A 20,728-nucleotide genomic window follows, 5' to 3' on the forward strand; every position below is an offset into this window, starting at 1 on the left:
CGTCTTGGGTACTTACCCCTCATAGCTAGCTGGGGGGATCTTTTTTGGTGTATTTGTTTTTATAGTACTGTGCATGTTTGGATTTGTTTTTGCAATGCATATCTCCAAATTTTATCCTTCCTTAGAGGGCACCTGGCATCTGGGGCAAGAAAAACTGAGGAAAATGGCGTCGGCTGATGCTTTTATACCCCAGACGCTCTGACGTCGGGGAAAGTACGACATCAGCCGAGGCCAGACTCAGACTTTGGAATCCGGCCGACCGAAGGGCTGCCTGAGGCAGGACAACCCATATGTGATGACTGCAGATGCATACCTATCGGACATCTGCATTTATGGTAGGTACAAAACTGTACTTTTTAGATATTGTGGATGATGTCTGCTTGGAGTCTAGTTTAAATCCAGACTCTCTACCTCCTGCTCCAGCCAAACCAGACCGATACTACAGAGTTACCTGTCTCACACAAATTCCTTTATAAAAGCGCTATAGCTGACCCAGAAACCATATCCCAGGGTCCTAAGGGAGCAAAAGCTTCTATTGTTAAAAATCCTGTGCCCTCTGAAAGAGATTCCAGAGCCCTAGATTGATGGGAAAAGAAAATATACACCTCTGCAACTCTGGCTGTGAGAGCATTAAATTGCCAGTTTCACTTGTTGAAATATCAACAATTCCTGATGCCTCAGTTAAAACAAAAAATGAGCTCACATTCAGAACAGCCTGAATTCAAGGAAATGCAGGATCTGTTACATGCAGCTGAACAGGTGGGCAAACATACTTTACAATGTGGATTTTATTCACTGGAAGCTTCCTGTAGAGCAGCTGTTACTGGCTCTGTCATCCGTAGACATGCTTGGTTAAAAGAACAAACCCTCCCTGACCATGTTAAAGCAAAATTATTGGATGCACCTTTACAGCACAATGTATTATTTGGTGTCAAAGCAGAAGAGGTTTTAAAGAAAATGGAGGATAAGGCAAAGTCTATGCAAACGGTCAAGGATTTTTTGCAGGTACAACCCCCTCGTTTCAGTAGAAATTGGCCAACAAAAAACTGGTCCTTTCCAGCTTCAGACAGATCACAGAGGGGCAAATACAGACGCCCAAGGGGCAGAGATCAGTCACAGGGCCCTTACAAACCTCGCCAATGGGGTTCTGCTACCCAGAAAAGAGGAGAAGACAGGCCCCAAGCTAACAGAAGACAAACACAATGACTGTATTCTCAAACTACCAAGCAAATCTCTCCTGGCAGCTCCCTTGGGAGGAAAACTAGCATTTTTTGCAGACAACTGGCACATCATCACAAAAGACAAATGGGTTCTAAACATTGTCTCTCAAGGATACAGATTCCACTTTCATACCTTACCAAGGATCAAAGGAATGCCAAACCTGCCACCAAATCAATGGGCAGAGGCACAAAAACAAATTACAGCTCTCATGGACATGAGAGCCATTCAACAGGTACCTACACAGGAGCAATGACAAGGATTTTACTCAAGACTCTTCCTAGTCCCAAGAAAGGACAAAGCATTGAGACCCATTCTGGATCTCTGAATTCTAAACACCTATCTGCAAGTACCAAAATTCAAGATGCTAACACTACAGCAGTTTCTTCCCATGCTGGGCAAGAATGCTTGGCTAGTCACTTTGGACCTCAAGGAGGCATACCTGCATGTCCCTATCAGACAAAATTGCAGTAGATACCTCCGCTTCATTGCAGATTCAACACATTATCAATTCTCTGCACTGCCCTTTGGCTTATCTACTGCGCCCAGGGTCTTCACAAAATGCCTGGCACCAGTAATTGCATACTGCAGACAAAGAGGAATTCAAATGCACCCATACCCGGATGACTGCCTTATTCAAGCAGAAAGCAAGGACATTCTTTTAAAGCATCTGGCATTTGTCAAACACCTTCTAAGTTGCCTAGGGTACACAGTAAACGAAAAGAAATCAAAACTAGTGCCCTCACAAAACATAATATTCCTGGGTGCCAGCTTGAATACAACGGCCCAGATGGCTTATCTGTCGCCAGAGCTGATTCAATATTTCAAAATAATGGCAACAAAGACCCAACTCCCTGCAAGAAAAATTCTGCAGGCCTTGGGATTCATGTCATCTTGCATACTACTAATACCATTTGCAAAACTGCATATGAGGAAATTACAATGGTACCTGAAAAGTGTATGGACTCAGCACAGCCACAGCTTGGAAACAATGATACCACTCATTCCCTGCCTTCAGCAGGAGTTTCTATGGTGGGCACAGGCATGTCACCTCAACAAGGGTAAGCCTTTCACCTTACCCACAGCCAGGCAAACTATGGCAACAGATGCATCAGACTATGCCTGGGGAGCACACATGGCAGGGCAGTGCTTTCAGGGCAAATGGACTTCAGATCAGAGGCATCTGCATATCAATCAAAAAGAAATGCTAGCAGTACAGAATGCCCTAACAGCTTTCAAGGACCTCCTACACCCAGGACAACTAATAATAAAGACGGACAGTACCACAGTAATGTGGTACATAAACAAGCAAGGGGGCACACATTCCTACCCTCTATGCAGGCAAGCAATGACCTTGTGGAACACTGCACTGTCTTACCAGGTTCAATTACAAGCACAATTCCTGCCAGGAAAGAAAAACACATTGGCAGACGACCTAAGCAGAAACATCATGGATCCACGAATGGAAACTAGATCCACAAGTATTTGTAATGATAGCTCAAAAATGGGGACGCCCAGACATAGATCTGTTTGCAAGCCCCCACAGCCACCAACTTCCAAAATTTTGCACAAGGACCTGCCATCAATCAGCTTGGAAAGTGGACGTCCTCTCATTCAGTTGGAAAACATTAACAGTGTATGCCTTCCCTCCACTGCCTCTTCTAGCCAAGGTACTGCTGAAAGTCAGATTAGAGAGGCCACAAATGATACTCGTTGCACCAGACTGGCCATGCCAGCATTGGTATCCAATTTTAAGGAACACGGCCCACGGCCCACCATGGATTTTGCCACAAATTCCTCACCTGTTCACCCAGCGAGACAGTCAGATTCTACACAGCCAGCTCAAGACTTTAAACCTGGCTGCATGGCAAATTACCTAAACAACCAGCCGACACCTTTATCCAAAGCTGTTATGGATGTCATTCTGGAGGCCAGGAGGTCCAGCACCAGGAAAACCTATTCAGACATATGGAAAAGATTTTGCGCCTGGGACCAGGCTAAAGGCCTTAATCCCCTTGATCCAAACATCCCTCAGATTCCGCAATGTTACACAAGGGACTTTCCTTTTCATCTATTAAGATCCACGCCTCGGCAATTTCAGCTCATTACAGCATGAATCCTCCTTTATTCTCACATCCACTCCTAAGACAGTACCTCAGAGGGGCTAAGAACTTAAGACCGCCAAGAAGAGCTCCAACACCTACTTGGGATCTCAACTTTGTTCTGGAAAAGCTTGCACTGCCACCCTTTGAACCAGCTTTTTCAGCTGATTTAAAATTTCTTTCATGGAAAACTGCCCTACTACTAGCAATAACCTCAGCTAGAAGAGTCTCAGAGCTACAGGCACTAATGGCAGTGGAGCCCTTCCTCATTTTTCATCAAGACAGTCTCTCTACGAACTAACCCTTCCTTTATGCCAAAGGTGGTATCCAGTGTGGCCCTAAACCAAACCATTCACTTGCCCACCTTCTTCCCAAATCCCCAGAACAAAGAAAGACTCCTGCACTCTTTGGACATTCACAGGCAATTACGTTACTACTTGGATAAAACTAAGGCTCTCAGAAAAACTGACCAGCTCTTTGTAGCCTATGCTACGGGATCACAAGGAAAAGCTATCTCAAAACAGACCATTTCTAAATGGATAGGGCATTGCATACGTTTCTGTTACTCACATCATGGGAAACCAGTACCTGCTAACATTAGGTCCCACTCCACCAGGGCTACAGCTACATCAGCAGCCTTTCTCAGGGGAGTGCCAACCAAGGATATTCTGAAAGCTGCAATTTGGAGTTCAGTGCACATCTTCACCAAACATTTTTTTGGTTTTGCCACTGCAGATGTTATGTGATCCTATCTCGCCTACATTCTGACTGATGGGTTCGGAGCCGATCCCTCGGCTCCGACTCGGCACGCTTATGCCAAAGAGCGAAGTCTCTTATTGGCTGAGCTTACTATATCCCAGGATGCACCACTACCAGTCCCCAGATCTCGCTTTGCCGCTAATCTGAAGACGTGGTCTCGAGCTGGCTGAGCTAAGTAGTAATTTTACTATCTTTTTCTGTCAGGAATTTCGTGTTCTATTCACAAAAAGCTGTTTTAACGGCTATTGTTCACTTTTGTGTGTGTTTGGAGTTGGTTAAAGACTTGTTGTGTGATTGGGTTGTGTTTGGTAGGCCTCCTTCATCTTAGGGCCTTCCAGGTCAGTCAACCTCCTTTACAAACTTATAGGGTTTCAAAATACCCTTGTTATTTGCAAACCTATTATTAGGTAGTGTTAAACAGAAAGTCAGTTGTATTTTTTCTGTCAAAATCACTTTCCATAATGTCTCAAAATCCTAGGCCTTCGGGCTTTAAAAAATGCACCAAATGCAGTTTTAAAATGTCCATCACAGACGATCACTCGCTCTGTGTGTATTGTTTAGGTGCAAAACACTTACAGGAGTCATGCAGCGTGTGTCACGCTTTTTCCTCAAGGGTCCTCCAGGAGAGGAAAAATAAATTAATTCTTAAGGGGTTAATTAAACCTTCTTTGAAGAAGCCTTGGCATCCTCTCCTTCTCCGCTAAAAGAAAAGGCCGGTTCCGACCAGTCCGTCGGATCCGACCGCCAAGAGACATAGGCAGGCCTCTCCTTGGCTCCGACTTGAGCCGAGGATGGAACGGTCTGCCTCGATGCCACCAGTCTCGACTCCTCTGGCTTCGGAGCCGATGGCTGGGGCATCGAGGCGGGTCACCTTCGGCTCCACTGGTCTCGGAGCCGACAAGGTTGCCCGCTCAGACACTTCCTCCTCGGCGCCGAAGTCCACCTCGGCACCGATGGAATCTGGTGTGTCTATTCCCGGCGCCGATAGTTGTCGAGTCACCTCGAGCCGGTCCCCTAGTCCTTTGGGGCCGTTGGAGAGGCCATCTCGAACCCGTTCAGTTTCCTCGGTCTTCGAGGATGTCAGATTCTGATATAGACAGGGTGCTCCAAAGACTGTTCCAGTCCCCAGTCTTCCAAAAATTTGTTTCGTTCCGACCCAGTTGGCTTCGGAGCCGATGACCCTGGCCCACCCCATTGCCATTCCTCCTCCGACTGCTTCGGCTCCGGAGCAGGTGCTGTTGGAGCCGGTGGAGATCTTAGGGTCGGCTCCGACCCTTACTCCAACCAGCCTCGGGTCCGAGTTTGGTACGGACTTCTTCGGCTGGACCCGGGGTGATGTTTCGGGACCTATGCTTTGGTTCCGAGCCTCCCTCGGTGCTTCGCAGGACTTCCGTCGGCTATCATGGCTCGGGGACCGGACACTCCCAGGATTCTGGGGTCCGGCTTTCAGAGCCATGAGGAGTGCCTTGGCCAAGTCCTCTTCGCCATCTCTGGCTTTACCGGCACCTTCCCTGGGCGTGGAGACTGGGTCTTTGGCAGTTCCCCTGTCCGTAGTCAGCGGAGCCCTGGGCCTGAGGTTACCCCCATTGGGGTTCCCTCCTCCTGAGGGTTCTTCGAATTGTCTTCGAGGAACCCCAAGGAAGAGATCGTGCAAGAGGAAGCACGTGGACTCCCCGAAGTCTATTACATCGGACACTGATCTTGATGATGCAGAGGGGTCCCCTAAGTCGTCCTCGGATGATGTCTCATTTGCAGACATCTTAGAGATCCTCAAACAACGAGGCTGGATATCCAAACCCCTCTGCTGATGAGTCAGTGCTCCTCAAGGCCTTTGGGGCTCAGCCCTCCGCCTCCTGGGTGTCTCCGCCTTCGACGAGCTTCTGGATTTAGTTTGTCAAGGCGTGGGAACATCCAGATACCGTGGAACCAGTCCCTTCTCGTCCAAATAAATTTTTGTCTGCTCCCCCCGAGAAGGAGTTCCTCACTAAAGGCGTGGCTGTAGATGCCATGGTGGTGGCATCTGCTACACAACAGGGCGTGGCAGAGGCTTCAACGTCCGTCCATCCTCCTAATAAGGAGTCTAGGAGTATGGACAGATGCAAGCGCACCCTGACTTCAGCGGCCTTTACTTTAAGGTCTCTGAATTATTTGGCACATTTTACCAGGCTTCAGAGGGATCTGGTCAAGGAGTTGTCAGATTCCTCTCGGGTAACCTACCTGAGCAGCTAGCCCAGTCGGTTAGCTCTCAGTTGGCTATCCTTACGTCAATTTCTAACTTCGTCCATGAGGCTCATTTCCTATGCGGCCGAAGGGTAGAGCGGCAGGCACAGGCGTGGCTCTGGAGACAAGCCTGGCTCCGCTTGTGTCAGTTCGCGGAGGCCTTCAAGTCTTCCTTCACGACGCCTCCCTTTGATGGGTCCTCCTTGTTTGGACCCAAGGTTAAAGACACCCTTACCGCTGTGAGCAAGAGGAAAAACTTTATCTGCCGTAGGTGCCCATTATTCCACTCCCTTTCGGCCTTACCCCAAGGCTAAAGGAGGGGAAAATGTGGTTCCAAAATCTCGTAGTTTTTCCCCAACAGCAGGAAGATTCCCCTTCCAGAGGCAGAGGGGGAAATTTTTCAGGGAGACGCCGTCCCAGAGGCGGCAGAGGGCCCGCAATTCTGGAGACCATGAGTCCTTTCGTGGCTCTTCAGCCTCCCACACATCATGAGGGATTGCCCGACTGTGCTGCTCGAGCCAGTCGGGTGTCGCTTGCCAAGCACCTAAAAGCCTGGGAGTCAATCACTCAGGACAGATGGGTGCTTGGATCATTGCGGAGGTTACACCATCCCATTCACATACTCGCCCCACCGTCCAAAAATCCCGGACCCACCACCCAGTCAAAGGGAAATGGCAGCCGCAGAAGCTTTAAAGCTGCTAGAAAAAGGAGTCATCCAACCGGTCCCCACAGACCAGATCGGATCAGGAAATTACTCCAGGTTCTTTTTAGTGCCAAAAAAGACAGGGGACCTGAGACCAATATTGGATCTCAGCAGACTGAACCAATCCGTCACGAAATCCAAATTCCGAATGGTCACGTTACAATCCATTCTCCCATTGTTGGAGAAGGATGTTTGGATGTGCTCCATAGACCTCAAGGACGCCTATTATCACATACCGATACATCAGACGTCCAGGAGGTATCTGCGCTTCAGCGCTGGAGTCAGTCATTACCAATTTTGTGCTCTGCCCTTTGGTCTCACCACAGCCCCCAGGGTGTTCACCAAGTGTTTGGCAGTAGTGACGGCTCACCTGAGAAGTCTTGGATTCCAAGTGTTTCCCTATCTGGACGACTGGCTCCTGACTGCCACCACCAGGCATCTACTAATGGACAACCTCAAAGCCACCATCTCCCTGGGTGCTACCCTGGGGATTACATTCAATTGGTCAAAGTCTGTCTTGCTGCCCTCTCAACGCATAAGGTTCATAGGAGCAGAGATAGACTCAAAATTGATGCGCGTCTTTCTTCCTGCCGAAAGGATCCAAACTTTACAGGGCCAAGTTCAAGCTCTGATCTCGAGATCCAAAGCCCCAGCCAGGATGGTTCTACAAGTTTTAGGCTCAATGTCTGCCACGGTTCTTTTAGTTCCTCTGGCAAGATTGCACATGAGGATTCTTCAGTGGCTATTATCAACTCAATGGTCCTTTCAGGATCTTCCCCTCAATCATCACATCATGATTACGCAAACATGCAAACGGGACCTTCGCTGGTGGCTTCAGACATCCAATCTAAATCAAGGAAGCCCCTTTGTTATTCCCTCTCCAGTAGTTACCCTGACGACAGATGCCTCCCAGATAGGGTGGGGGGGGCATTGTCTGGGCAGGCTAGTTCAGGGCTCCTGGCTTCCAGTCGAAGCTCTTCTCCACATCAATGTGTTGGAGATGAGGGCTGTACTTCTATCCCTACAGGCCTTACACAAGTTCCTTCCTCAGGGCATCATCGCCATCCACACAGACAACATGTCAGTGGTCTGGTATCTGAACAAACAAGGAGGGACCAGATCTTACCCCCTTTGCAGAGAGGCCATGAGAGTGTGGGAATGGGCTGTAGCTACCAACCGCTTCTTGGTAGCGACCCACATTCGGGGAAAATCAAATATATTGGCAGACAAATTGAGCAGGACAATTCTCTCTCCTCACGAGTGGTCTCTAAACCAAACAGTAGCAGCTCAGGTTTTCAGGAGATGGGGACGTGCTGCGACCTATTTGCAACTCCACTAAACACCAAGTGCCAAAGGTTCTTCTCACTGATCCCACATCAGGGAGTACCAGCTATGGATGCTCTAGCACAACCTTGGCCAGCAGGGCTACTTTATGCCTTTCCTCCGATTCCACTTCTCCAAAGTCATTCAAAAGCTTCTCAATTGGGGTCCGCAATGATATTGATTGCCCCATACTGGCCTCGTCAGGTATGGTTTCCTTACCTGAAGAAGCATGCGGTGGACGATCCGTGGACTTTAGACCTAATTCCGGACCTGCTAATTCATCAGTCGGGACATCAGCATCAGTCCCTTCGATCTTTGAAATTGACAGCTTGGCTCCTCCACTTCCGACTTTAGTTAGAAGTCACACACTAGACCCGGAAGTTGTTCACATTTTATCTTCGCCCACAAACCCGCCACTAACAAATTGTACCTCAGTAAGTGGAAGAGGTTTGCTATCTGGGCTCAACTCAAGGGCTTAGACCCTATCACTGCTCCTATCCCAGAGGTTTTGAAATTCTTATCATCCCTGTTTAATCAAGGATCTTCTGTCTCTACTATTAAAGTCCAACTAGCGGCTATCTCTAAATTCCACGAATCCATGGATCCTCCATTAATGAGCAGCAGACTATGCAAAACTTTCATTAAAGGTGCGGGCCTGTTAAGACCCCCAGTTTTTCATCCTGCCTCCGTGGGATCTTGATTTGGTGCTTCGCATTAACATCTTCCCCTTTCGAACCGGCTGCTACATGTGAGTTAAAATACCTGTCTTGGAAAAACTGCCTTTTTAGTTGCAATTACTTCTGCAAGAAGAGTTTCAGAGCTTCAAGCCCTGTCTATTAAACCACCGTACTTGATTTTCCACAAGGATAGAGTATCACTTAGGCCTAATCCATCCTTTGTCCCAAAGGTCTGTTCTAGTTTCTGTCTCCAACAATCTCTAGAGCTACCAGTTTTCTTCCCAAAATTCTCCAATGAAGCAGAATACACTCTCCATAAATTGGATGTTCACAGGCAATTACGCTTTTATTTAGACAGGACTCAGCAACTTCGTAAGTCAGACCAGTTGTTTGTGTCCTTCTCAGATAATAAATTGGGTCAAACCATCACAAAAGCTACTATCTCCAAATGGATCAGAGATTGCATAACTCAGGCTTATTCTTCGAATAAGCAACTTACAGCATCTATCAAAGCTCATTCTACCAGAGCTATGGCTACTTCTATAGCTTTTCATTCCAAGCTCGCTATATCGGAGATTTGTGCTGCGGCTACTTGGTCCAATCACACTTTCATTTCCCACTACAAATTGGATGTGGCATCTAAAGGACGAGCATCATTTGGTTCCACGGTACTCAGGAGTGTTTTCCAGTGAGCCACCCAGGATTCAGGTGCTAGGGACGCTGTCCCATCAGTCAGAATGTAGGCGAGATAAGATCACATAACATCTTTTAGTTATGTACTCACCATAACTTCAGATGTTTGGGATCCATCTCGCCTACATTCCTAATACCCACCCTCCTTCCCCCTGCCTTGGAGATCAGTAGAGATTGAACGGTTTTGAGTTCTACTGTTTATCTTGTTTCATCTGACGATGTTATATAAGCAGGGCGTGCATGTGTGCATGTATGCGGACAAACTAGATCTGGGGGACTGGTAGTGGTGCATCCTGGGATATAGTAAGCTCAGCCAATAAGAGACTTCGCTCTTTGGCATAAGCGTGCCGAGTCGGAGCCGAGGGATCGGCTCCGAACCCATCAGTCAGAATGTAGGCGAGATGGATCCCAAACATCTGAAGTTATGGTGAGTACATAACTAAAAGTTTTGCAGGGCATACTAGTTTCTTCTAACCCTCTTTGACTCCACCTCCCATCCTTAGCTTTGGGATTCAACCCAAGTGTGATGACTGCAGCAGGGTAACACAGTGAACATCGTGCAGTTTTGTACCTACCATAAATGTAGATGTTAGAGTGTTCACCCTGCTGCAGTCTAGGTTACCCTCTCTCCATCCCCTCTGAAACAGCTGAATTTATCTCTACCACTCTATCCTATACTGCCTCTGTGGTGTATTTGCTTGTGCCTAAGGGTTTTGTTTTATATATATATATTTATATTTTGCCTACCTATTGGGGGCACCTGACATCTGGGGCAAGAAAAACTGAAGAAAATGGCGTTGGATGCCTCTTATATACCCCTGGCGCACTGACGTCAGGGAAGAAGTGACGGCAACCGATGCTGGACCAAGACTTTGGAATTCGGGCCGACTGCGGGGACTGCCTGATGGCAGGATAACCCAAGTGTGATGACTGCAGCAGGGTGAACACTCGAACATCTACATTTATGGTAGGTACAAAACTGCACTTTCTGCCTAGGCTCAAACCACGACCATAAATACTGCTCTAGTTGTCAGGCATTTGTCCCAAAAATCTTAAGGAGTAGATTATCCTTTTTAGCTGTCTACCTAGAAAATCAGCTCTTAAAGCTGCTAGCAAAAAGTTCTATGGAGGAGCCTTCGGGACCTGATGGCAAGTTGAGTTTGAAGCAGAGGGCCAAAAAGCAAAGGCCTGAACCTTCTGCTATGTCTCTGGAAACTGATATCTCTCTCGAGGTGGAGAGTCTGGAGACATGACCCATTCACAGTTTGGATCCACATACCGTGCCTGACGTTCAGGCCACCTTGGATCCAAACAAAAGTACGTCCACAGAGGCGAAGCAGTCATCTCTTTTGGATGTCTGAGGGGAATCATGGATAATGATTTCGGAAGGCCCTAGGGGGATTCCTCAGATTTTTGTAAGGGAAGAGGTAGATTCCAACTTGATAAGAGTGTAGGCCTATGTTGGGGCCTCCTACCCTACGTAGAGCAGACTTCCATGGCAAAAAAAAAAAAAAAGGTTTATCCCAGCTAAAGAACCCGTTAACGACTGGCAACACTTCACTCAAGGCCTGTTGAATACCCTTATGTCCCTTACTCCTCCCCTGGGCTTTACCGCTCCCTCACCCAGTATTGCTTCTCCACTTAAAAGTACTAGGGAAGAGGATTCTTCAGAGGAAGAGGCATCCTCCGGGGCGGGGGGGGGGGGTGGATCGCTGGTCTACTCTTCACAGATTCCTTCCCCCTGGATTATGCCTCCCCAGAAGAGAAATCCAATGGAACAGATTCTGTTATGGAAGACCTTTCCTTTGAGGAGACTCTTGCTAAAATGAGAGACCACATTAAATGAGACAGCACCCAAATATCGGCAGTACAAAAAAGATTCTGTGTTACTACAGGTGGAACCACCTAGCCCATCTGATCATTTAATTCACCAAGTACAGAAATTCTGCACCAGGGATTACCATCACCTGGCCCGGAAGGTCGATGCCCTGACCCTCCCTTGGAATACACGCTTTGTGTATGCATTCCCACCTCTTCCTCTCATTCCAAAAGTATTAATCAAGATAAGGGAGGAAAAACCAAAAGGAAAACTCATTGCCCCAGAATGGTACCCACTGCTGCGCAGCCTCTCTCTAGCCCCTCTGATACCTCACCTGCTGTCCCGGGGGGACAATGCTGCACCCAGACCTTCAGACACTCAAGCTCCCAGCATGACTTATTCTACCATAACCAACAAGGAATCTATGCTAAGCAAGCAAGTCATTGACATCATCACAGAAGCCAGAAGGCCCAGCACCAGAAAATCTTATGCTGGAAAATGGAAAAGATTCTGCTCCTGGAGCCAGTCCAAGGGGGGCAGACATTCATCTCCCCTCCATTCCTCGTATTCTAGATTATCTGGCTGAGCTTCTTAATAAGGGTCTCTCCTTCTCCTCCATAAAGATCCATACCTCTGCTGCCTCAGCACGCTTTGATACAGAACAGCCATTGTTCTCCCACCCTCTTATGTAACAATTCCTTAGAGGAGACTCTAATATCAGGCCTCCCAGAAGACAGCCCAGCCCGGAATCTGAACTAGGTTTTAGAAAAGCTTACTCTGCCCGAGGCTGCAGCAACCTCAGAATTAAAGTACCTCTCTTGGAAGACTGCCTTTCTCCTGGCTGTCACTTCAGCCAGGAGATTGTCCGAGCATCAAGCTTTAATGGCCATTGAGCCATTTATCTTCTTCCATGCAGGCAGGGTCTCCCTGAGAACCAGCCCCCCTCCTTAATGCCAAAGGTAGTTTCAGATGTTCCCCTCAATCAGGCCATCCACCTGCCCACCTTCTTCCATAACCCTTAGAACAAGGGGGAAAGGATACTTCATTCTTTGGATGTGCACAGGCAACTTTGATTTTATCTGGATCTCACAAAGACATTCAGGAAATCTGACCAGCTCGTGGTCAGCTTTAAAACAGAGGCACAGGGGAAACCAATATCCAAACAAACCATTTCCAAATGGATAGCACTGTGCATCCAGTTTTGCTACTCCTTGCATGGAAAACCACCCCCTAGGACCATCAGAACCCATTCCACTAGGGCAACCTCTACTTCCACATCATTCCTTAGAGGGTTACCCCACATGGACTTCAGTCCACACCTTCACCAAACATTACCATCTGAACCTATCCTCAAACTGTAGGGCTGGGTTTGCCTCTGCAATTCTGCAGGGCATGTTCACCCAATCTTAAGTTTCTATTATATTAACCTTCCACCCTTCTCCTCAGCTTTGGGACTCTTTCCAATGGTTAGGACTGCAGCAGTGAAACATGAAGAACATAATACAGTATAGTACATTTACCATAAACGTAGATGTTCGAGTTTGTTCACTGATGCAGTCATGCTCCCGCCTGACATGTGCTTTCCTTAGAGACACATATTTCTATGGGGGTCTCTGACCCCAGGACTTTTAATAATTATTAAAATTGGACTTCTTCGATTGGTTAAGCCTAGAAAAACTGCGGTAATGGCGTCACCTGCTCTCCTTTATAGCTCGGATGACCTGATGTCACCCAGCAAGTGACAGCAGCCGACGCACAAAACCTTGACTCTGGTATTCAGACCGACTGAGGGCTACCCACAGCATGGATAACCCAATGGTTAGGACTGCAGCAGTGAACACACTTGAACATCTACATTTATGGTAAGTGTACACAACTGTACTTTTCCCCTTCTCTATGGCCTAGGTAGGAGTTAACACCACAAGCAACCTCCTAAAGTGGACTTGCTCACACGATAGAGAGGCTGTCTTTTTCACCCCAGCCTGTCATGTGTCAACCTGTCATTCTGGGTATGTTAGTATTCTTAGCCCTTTTAAACACTAATTTTCTGAGGCCGTACTTTAGCTCCTCCAAGAGGCAAGGAAATCTACTACTTGGCAATCTTTCACAGCTAAACTGGAAAAAAATTCTGTTTGGTGTCATGCTCCTAACCATGGTCTAAAACAACTGGGTGCTCCCATTGGTCCTGTCTGAGAGCTCTTAAAAGCTGTCTTGTCTTACCTCTTGGTCATGTCTGCTTGCTTACCTCTTGAACCTCCTTATAAGCCCAGACTAGAAGTAAAACGTGTTTTGAAGAGTGCGCTTCATCTAAAACCTCGTAGGAAAGCTTTTCCACCTTCTTGGGACCCTAACTTTGTTCTGGACAAACTTACTCCTCCACCTTTTGAGCCAGCAGTGTCTGCTTCTCTCAGATTCTGTACTTGGAAAACCATACTCCTAGTTGCCCTTACTGTAGTTAGATGGGTCTGAGCTATAGACCCTGATGGCATCCCCTCCCTTATCTTTCAGAGCGTCTTTGAGGGTCAGCCCTTCCTTCATGTCTAAAATCGTAATTGAGCTATCCCTCAATCAGGCCGTCAGTCTCCTTACCTTCTTTTCAAACCCACAAAGTAGGGGGGGGGGAGAATCCTGCATTTAACAGAAGTATGTACACAGCTCAGATTCTATGTAGAAGGGATGATCAATCCACAAGACTGACCAGTTGTCTCCTTCCAAAAATAAAAAGCTTGGTAGCCCAGTTTCAAAACAAACTGGTGCTAGTTGGATTTCTGAATTCATCTGCTTTTGTCCCAGTGGCAAGTCTAGTCTTCACCAGCGAAGACACATTCTTTAGAGCACTGGCTTTTTTGGAGTCTTCTACAGGGGTTTAGACTTAGAAGCAGCTACTTGGTCCTTTGTGCATACATTTACCAAGTATTAGAGTAGTTGCATTTTCCAAATCCAGAGCTGCCTTTACCAGGTCAGTCCTCCTTGGACTACTCGACAGCCTCCTAGGTATCATCCGACTACCCTTTAAACTACTTGACCTTTGGGAATTGCCCAACAGTGATTTAGAGAAGGACATAGTACAGTTTAAGAATTTACATTACAGTTGATGTCTTTGTGATCACTGTTGCCACATTTATTCCTACCTTACATCCCCATTTTTCTAGATTTGCTTATTCCATTCATGGACCAAGGAGAAAACATTTTCTGCCTTCTCCCCTCTTAGCTGACCTGTTACTCTAGTTTCCTGAGATTTCTACAGATTTCCTGGCTTGGAGATAGTCTGAGGTGTTCTACTCGTATGTCCACTTATGTACTCTTACACTCATGGGCTTAGGTCATACATCACACACATGGTTGTATGGAAGGTTTTTGCTTTGGTACCCTGACTGGATATTCAAGTTATCTGGCGTGAACCAGTTTGGAATACTGCAGCAGTCCTCAGTAGGACATTTGCTGTTATGGTAAATACACAACTGTGCTATCTCCATAGCATGCAAAATCTGTCTGTTTTGATGGCTAAATGCACCCAGTTTCACTCAGGTCTGCTCAGTCTACCTCCTTATTCCTGAAGTAATGGTCATCACAGATGCTTCTCCCTTGGTGAGGGTGGGACATTTAATGCAGACAGTCCACATTTCTTGGTTACAGCCATTAACAAATTTGCAGAATGATGGAGAAAATAGTGGTTCTGTTTACTTTTCAAGCCTTTCTGGACTCACCACAACTTTGCACCTTGAGGATAAGGTATATAAACAAGCAAGGCAAAACACAGTCATATTCCTTGCACCAAGAATGCCATAAGGGTATTGGAATGGGCTCTGTTTTACATGTAGTTTTCTTATAGCTACTTTCCCTGTGGAAGCCAACACATTGGCGAACACCCAGGCTGCCATTGTTGGTTGATATCATGTGTTTCTTTATTTTGTCAGTAGCATGGAAGGTATTTCACTGATTGAGGAGGACTGGCTGCAACCAGCTTTTATCATTGTCCACTGCCAAGTACAGCAACTTTTGCCCCATCGTACAGAGGTCAAGGGACTAATTAGTCCAAAAATGTTTCTAGGACTTTTCTACACTTTTTCTGCTTTACTCACATTCTTTCTGAAACCAAAGCAGAACAAGTCAACTGTTCATGTGGTCCTGTTTTGGCATCAACAAGTATAATTCCCTCTGCATTGACTTCATCTTCTGGAGGATCCTTGCTTCTGAGGACCTTCAGTGCTCTGCAAACTCAAGGACTGCCAAGCCTCATCCTTACCTGGTTTCTCCATTTCGTCAATGGCCAGGGATGCAGCTTATGTGCCCTTAGTTATTAAAATCCTAATGTCTGCCCAGAGACCAAGTACCAGCAAATAAAGTGGGCATGTTTTTATGTTCTGGACTGTTTCCAAGGGATTTGGATCCCTTTTCAGTCCTCCTGCCCGCCATTCTTGAGACATTCTGGCAAATATTTTTTAAGAGATTTTGTTACTTCGTTTCACCTTTCATTTGTTTCCCATTTTCATCAAGGATTCTGCCATACTCAATGGCCTCCCTCAAAGTACACAACATATCCTTCAGGGGTACTTCTCTGATCAGACCCCCCCCCCCCCCATGAAGAATCCGACAGCCATAGGACTTGATTTTTGTGTTAAATCTTAGCATTGCCCCATTTGAGCCTGCTTCTAGAGCAGATCTGAATCGTTGTCTTGAAAGACTCGCTCTCTTGTAGATATAACCTCATCCAGAAGATTTCAGTTTCAGGCTGTGGATATTGATCTTCCCAACCTAGACGTTCACAGTACTGGAGTTTTGTTGCTGAGAGATACTATTGTGTGCAGGGAAATTTGACAAGAGCAACGTTTTTGCGTCTTTAAGAACTGTTATTTGAACTGTCATATGAACTGCTTATAAAGTGGTGCTAACTTTGGCAAATGCTTGCATCATTCTAACATTATTGCAGGAACTTCTGTTTGGTTTGTGTGCGTTACAACACAAAAGAAGCTGTAATATGATAATTGTTTGAGTTGCAGCCTGCTGCTATGTTTAGTTAAATCCTTGAGTTTACCCATGTATGTCTGCTTACAGTAGTTTTTAAGAGGAACTGTGGTGTTTTCTGCATAAGAGGAAAGGTTGGACCCACTCAACCTGAAAAAGAAATCTGTGTAGTTATAATAAAGATAGGTCTAGGTGATCAAAGTCTATCATCTTCAGTATCTGCATCCTTCTCCTGGCCTTCAGTGTCTGAGGTCTGTAGGAGTTCACGCATGGTAATTAGTTGTATGTCATTTTATGTTACAAGAAACTCCAAAGTGGTAAAAAACACCAATAAACTTCAAAATACGGAAAACACAGGAACAAGTTGTTAGTGTCCTGGGGTTTATTCAACACTCCAAGTATACAGCAAAAGCAGCAAAAATGCAGTCACAATACACATCCACATGAACGCTTTTCAAAATCCATTGCGTTTTCGTTTACAGAATGCACACTTCCTCAGATGAATGAATACTAATGAGCTCCCTTAACATTCCTTATATAATGTCTCTAATTGATTAATTAATTGAAGAATGAGTTGATTGAAAATGTATTACAACAAATAAATATGCATTTGTTCTAACACCTTTGCTTAAAAAATATGTCTAAATTATTCCAAAATTAATTATTAACTTATATTGTCCACTGTTTAAAATCCATTGCTTTAATACTTATGTTAAAAAACTTGTTTAAAAATTATTTGTATACCAATGTACTAACTAATAAATATAGAATTAAGAAATAAACTTCTTTCTTTATCCAAAGCTTAGAACTTGAAGCCATCTAGTGGTCATTCAAAATATTACACTACAAAAATTATGCCATCCTTGATTTATATTTACCTTCCTAATAAAATATTAAAATATTGATTATGTTAAAAAATAGCAGCTTGATGATAAATAAATATGTAAACTTTCTTCTTTATACTGATTTAAATATCAGTATGCTAAAAACTAAAGTTTATTAATTCTTAAAATATTCAATTTTGATAAATTCATATCATTATAAAACTTGTATACTAATAAATAATGAACCTATGTAAAAGTAGGAATAAATATTAAAATAGAAACCAAACATACTGTTTTTGCACATGAGAAAATAAATTGTTTAAAATTAATAACATAATAAAGAGTTACAACTTCAAAGCTTAGCTGCCCTTAATTTAAGCAATGGTAAAATACTAGTATGCTCATTGAACCCTGGTGGGTGGTATGATTCTAGTGTCATTTGCCAGCATAGCTCCCTATATTCTAACTTTTCTTCCCAAGGCCCTCCTCTGTTATCTTTAGCTGTATGTTCAATAACAGAAAAAAGAAAACTAGCTTGATGACATTCTTTGCTATGTTTGTATAGAGCATTGGTTTCCTTACCATTTTTAATATCATTAAGATGTTCAAAAATTCTTCTTCTTAATTTCCTTTCCGTTTTTCCTATATAGAACGAAGAACATTTTGTACAACTAGCAAAGTAAACTAGGCCCATGGACTCACAATTATAAAAAAAAATTTTATTTAATAACACCCTGTTCCTACTCTTGATATTAATTTCGTTACCGTTAAGAATGTACATGCACTGGGCACATCTACCACACTTATAGGTGCCCTTTCTCTTTCTTTCTTGTGAAGTACTAATGTTTTTGTTTTCCAGAATATTTCTCATACTTCTGGAATTTTTATACACTATCTTTACAGGGCCCTTGTTAATTTTATCTAAATCCATTAATTCTGTGAATCTATCCCATTCTTTACAAAAAATTTTTCTAATTTTATTGTTGATAGTGTTGTACTCAAGAGTAAGTGCTGAATGAAAATTGTCAGGATTTGTTGTTGTGTTTCCACTTTGTCCAATTATCCTGCTATTATCAGGCTCTTTAACTATAGGTTGAAATCTAGTCCCTCTACCATTTAGGACCTCATGTCTGATGTCTCTGATAAACTTCTCTGGGTAACCTCTATTTTTAAACATATTTTCTAACAAATCACATTCCATCAAAAAATCTTCATCATTACTAGTCATTCTACACCCTCTCACGTATTGAGACTCAACTCATTCTTCAATTAATTAATCAATTAGAGACATTATATAAGGAATGTTAAGGGAGCTCATTAGTATTCATTCATCTGAGGAAGTGTGCATTCTGTAAACGAAAACGCAATGGATTTTGAAAAGCGTTCATGTGGATGTGTATTGTGACTGCATTTTTGCTGCTTTTGCTGTATACTTGGAGCATTGAATAAACCCCAGGACACTAACAACTTGTTTCTGTGTTTTCTGTATTTTGAAGTTTATTGGTCATTTTATGTTACCTTACTCTTTCTTTGCTGTGGAGCTGCATGTTTCATTTCTGGAGAATGGTTTGTAGTTGGTGCTTTATGGGTAAGAAATGAGCTGAAGCCTGGGAAAAGTTTCATGTTGTCAAAGTTCTAAAGAAGATGGACTCTGATAATCCAGATTTATCGTTACAGTATGAAACTTTTATTTATACCATATTTCCAGTTCTTTTTGCCCTGAAGATGTTTCTAATATTGACATTAGTATGTTTGTTTGTTTTTGGTTTTTTTTAGAGTGCCTCAGGTTGTATGAGGTTTTGTACCCTAGCATTTCCAAATATTTTTCTTTTTTTTTTTTTTTTTTCTGGATTTTGGTACCAAGTCCAGTTTATCAACAGAGTCTGATTTGTTGAGTGATTACCTTCGTCTTGGAGTAGAAAACAAGGAAGAGTAAATTGGCGTATGTAGAAACTTGAATGAAGTATAAAACATCGTTTGACTTTTCCATTCCAGAGTCTTTGGACAAGTGGGAGCGTCTTACAGTGGCAGATGCTTTGGAACCAGTTCAGTTTGAGGATGGTCAAAAGATTGTCGTGCAAGGAGAACCTGGAGATGAATTTTTCATCATCTTGGAGGTGAGGTTAATTCCTGATTAGGGTGCACTTCCGTCTTTTAGCACTAGAAATGACTGTACATTTCATATGTACTTGTTTATTCAGCTGCTGTAGGCAATTGATCTGTTTTGCATTGCCTTTTCAGTTTGAACATTTATAGTACTGATTTTTTGTGCATTTTTCCAGATAAATAAAATGTGACTTTTCTGAACTGTCTTGCTTTTCCATTCAGTCATCTTTTTGCATGCAACCTCCCCTTTTTATTTGATTTCCTTATCTTTAATGAAATCCTGTGCACATTGTTTCTTTATTGTACATCTAGTTTTGTGCTGTTTATGCTAAATTCCATTGTGATATCACTAACTTTTCCACTAACCTTTGCTATTTCGTCACTGATCTTTCCTTCCACAAATAACTGTCCCAGATTGCTTACCTTCCCTTAGTGAGCTACCTTTAGTTTTCTACTTTTGTAAGTTGGTACCCATTTTTTTTCCATACCTTTAGCAGCTTTCTACTTTTGTAAGTTGGTACTCTTTTTTTCCATATGTACTTTGTTTACTACTTGATACTTGGCTCTCTTTTTGGGAGAACATTTGTAAAATGACTCTAAAACATACTGAGTTATCTGAAGGCTCCAAATTGTAATTTAACATAAATTATATTTCAACAATCTGCAGCTGGGTGAGAATTGAGGCTAGGTTTACTATTTAGTCAGTCACCTTTGTGATTAAACAAATAAGCCAGCCTGTGAGTAATCCAACACTGCCCACTCAGAAGAGGAAGATTGGATTGCTGTTGTCATTCAGTGCCATTATTTAAAAAATAAAATAATTTAAATGGGAGGTTTTCTTAAACATTTGTTTCCTCTGGCTGCTTTGTCTGATCTTCATAAAATAAAAGTGATTTGTGATCAATGTATTGTACCACTGCCGTTTATCTGTACTCCGCCATTGTTAGTGATATGCAGTTACTTGTAGGAACCTAAACCATCACTGCTAAACCATGCATTGAACTTTTAGCTGGAGATGCATTTTTACTGGTGCAGCTGTTGGAAGAGACACCAAATATTGTCTTTGCCACTACCATGGAGTCTATGGGCTTAGGAAAAATATAAACTGGGCAAAAGGTCAACCCATTTTCTCCCAGAGAATCATATTTCTCAACCTGGCCTTACGTCAGTATGCCAAAGCTGTTGACTTTATATGGCTCTTAACAGATTTTTCTAACCAGACAGAAGCCTCCTTTCATGGATCTTTTGCTCCATTTTTCTAATGTAATTGAATGAATAATTGCATTTTTTACCTGTAGGATTAACGGTGTGCTAGGTCC

The 20,728-nt window shown here is 44.0% G+C and overlaps 1 protein-coding gene across 1 annotated transcript in view; it reads left to right on the forward strand.

Annotated features, from left to right (window-relative positions):
* PRKAR1A (protein kinase cAMP-dependent type I regulatory subunit alpha) overlaps nt 1–20,728 on the forward strand; it is a 1,144,729-nt gene that overhangs the window by 985,405 nt on the left and 138,596 nt on the right. Inside the window, exon 15 of the mRNA XM_044085123.1 lies at nt 19,299–19,420. Coding sequence (XP_043941058.1) covers nt 19,299–19,420 — 122 coding nt within the window. The remainder of the gene's footprint in view (nt 1–19,298; nt 19,421–20,728) is intronic.

This window comes from Protopterus annectens, chromosome 10.part0 (genome assembly GCF_019279795.1).
Source record: "Protopterus annectens isolate FY-2018-M chromosome 10.part0, PAN1.0, whole genome shotgun sequence".
In the NCBI taxonomy this organism is placed as follows: domain Eukaryota; kingdom Metazoa; phylum Chordata; order Ceratodontiformes; family Protopteridae; genus Protopterus; species Protopterus annectens.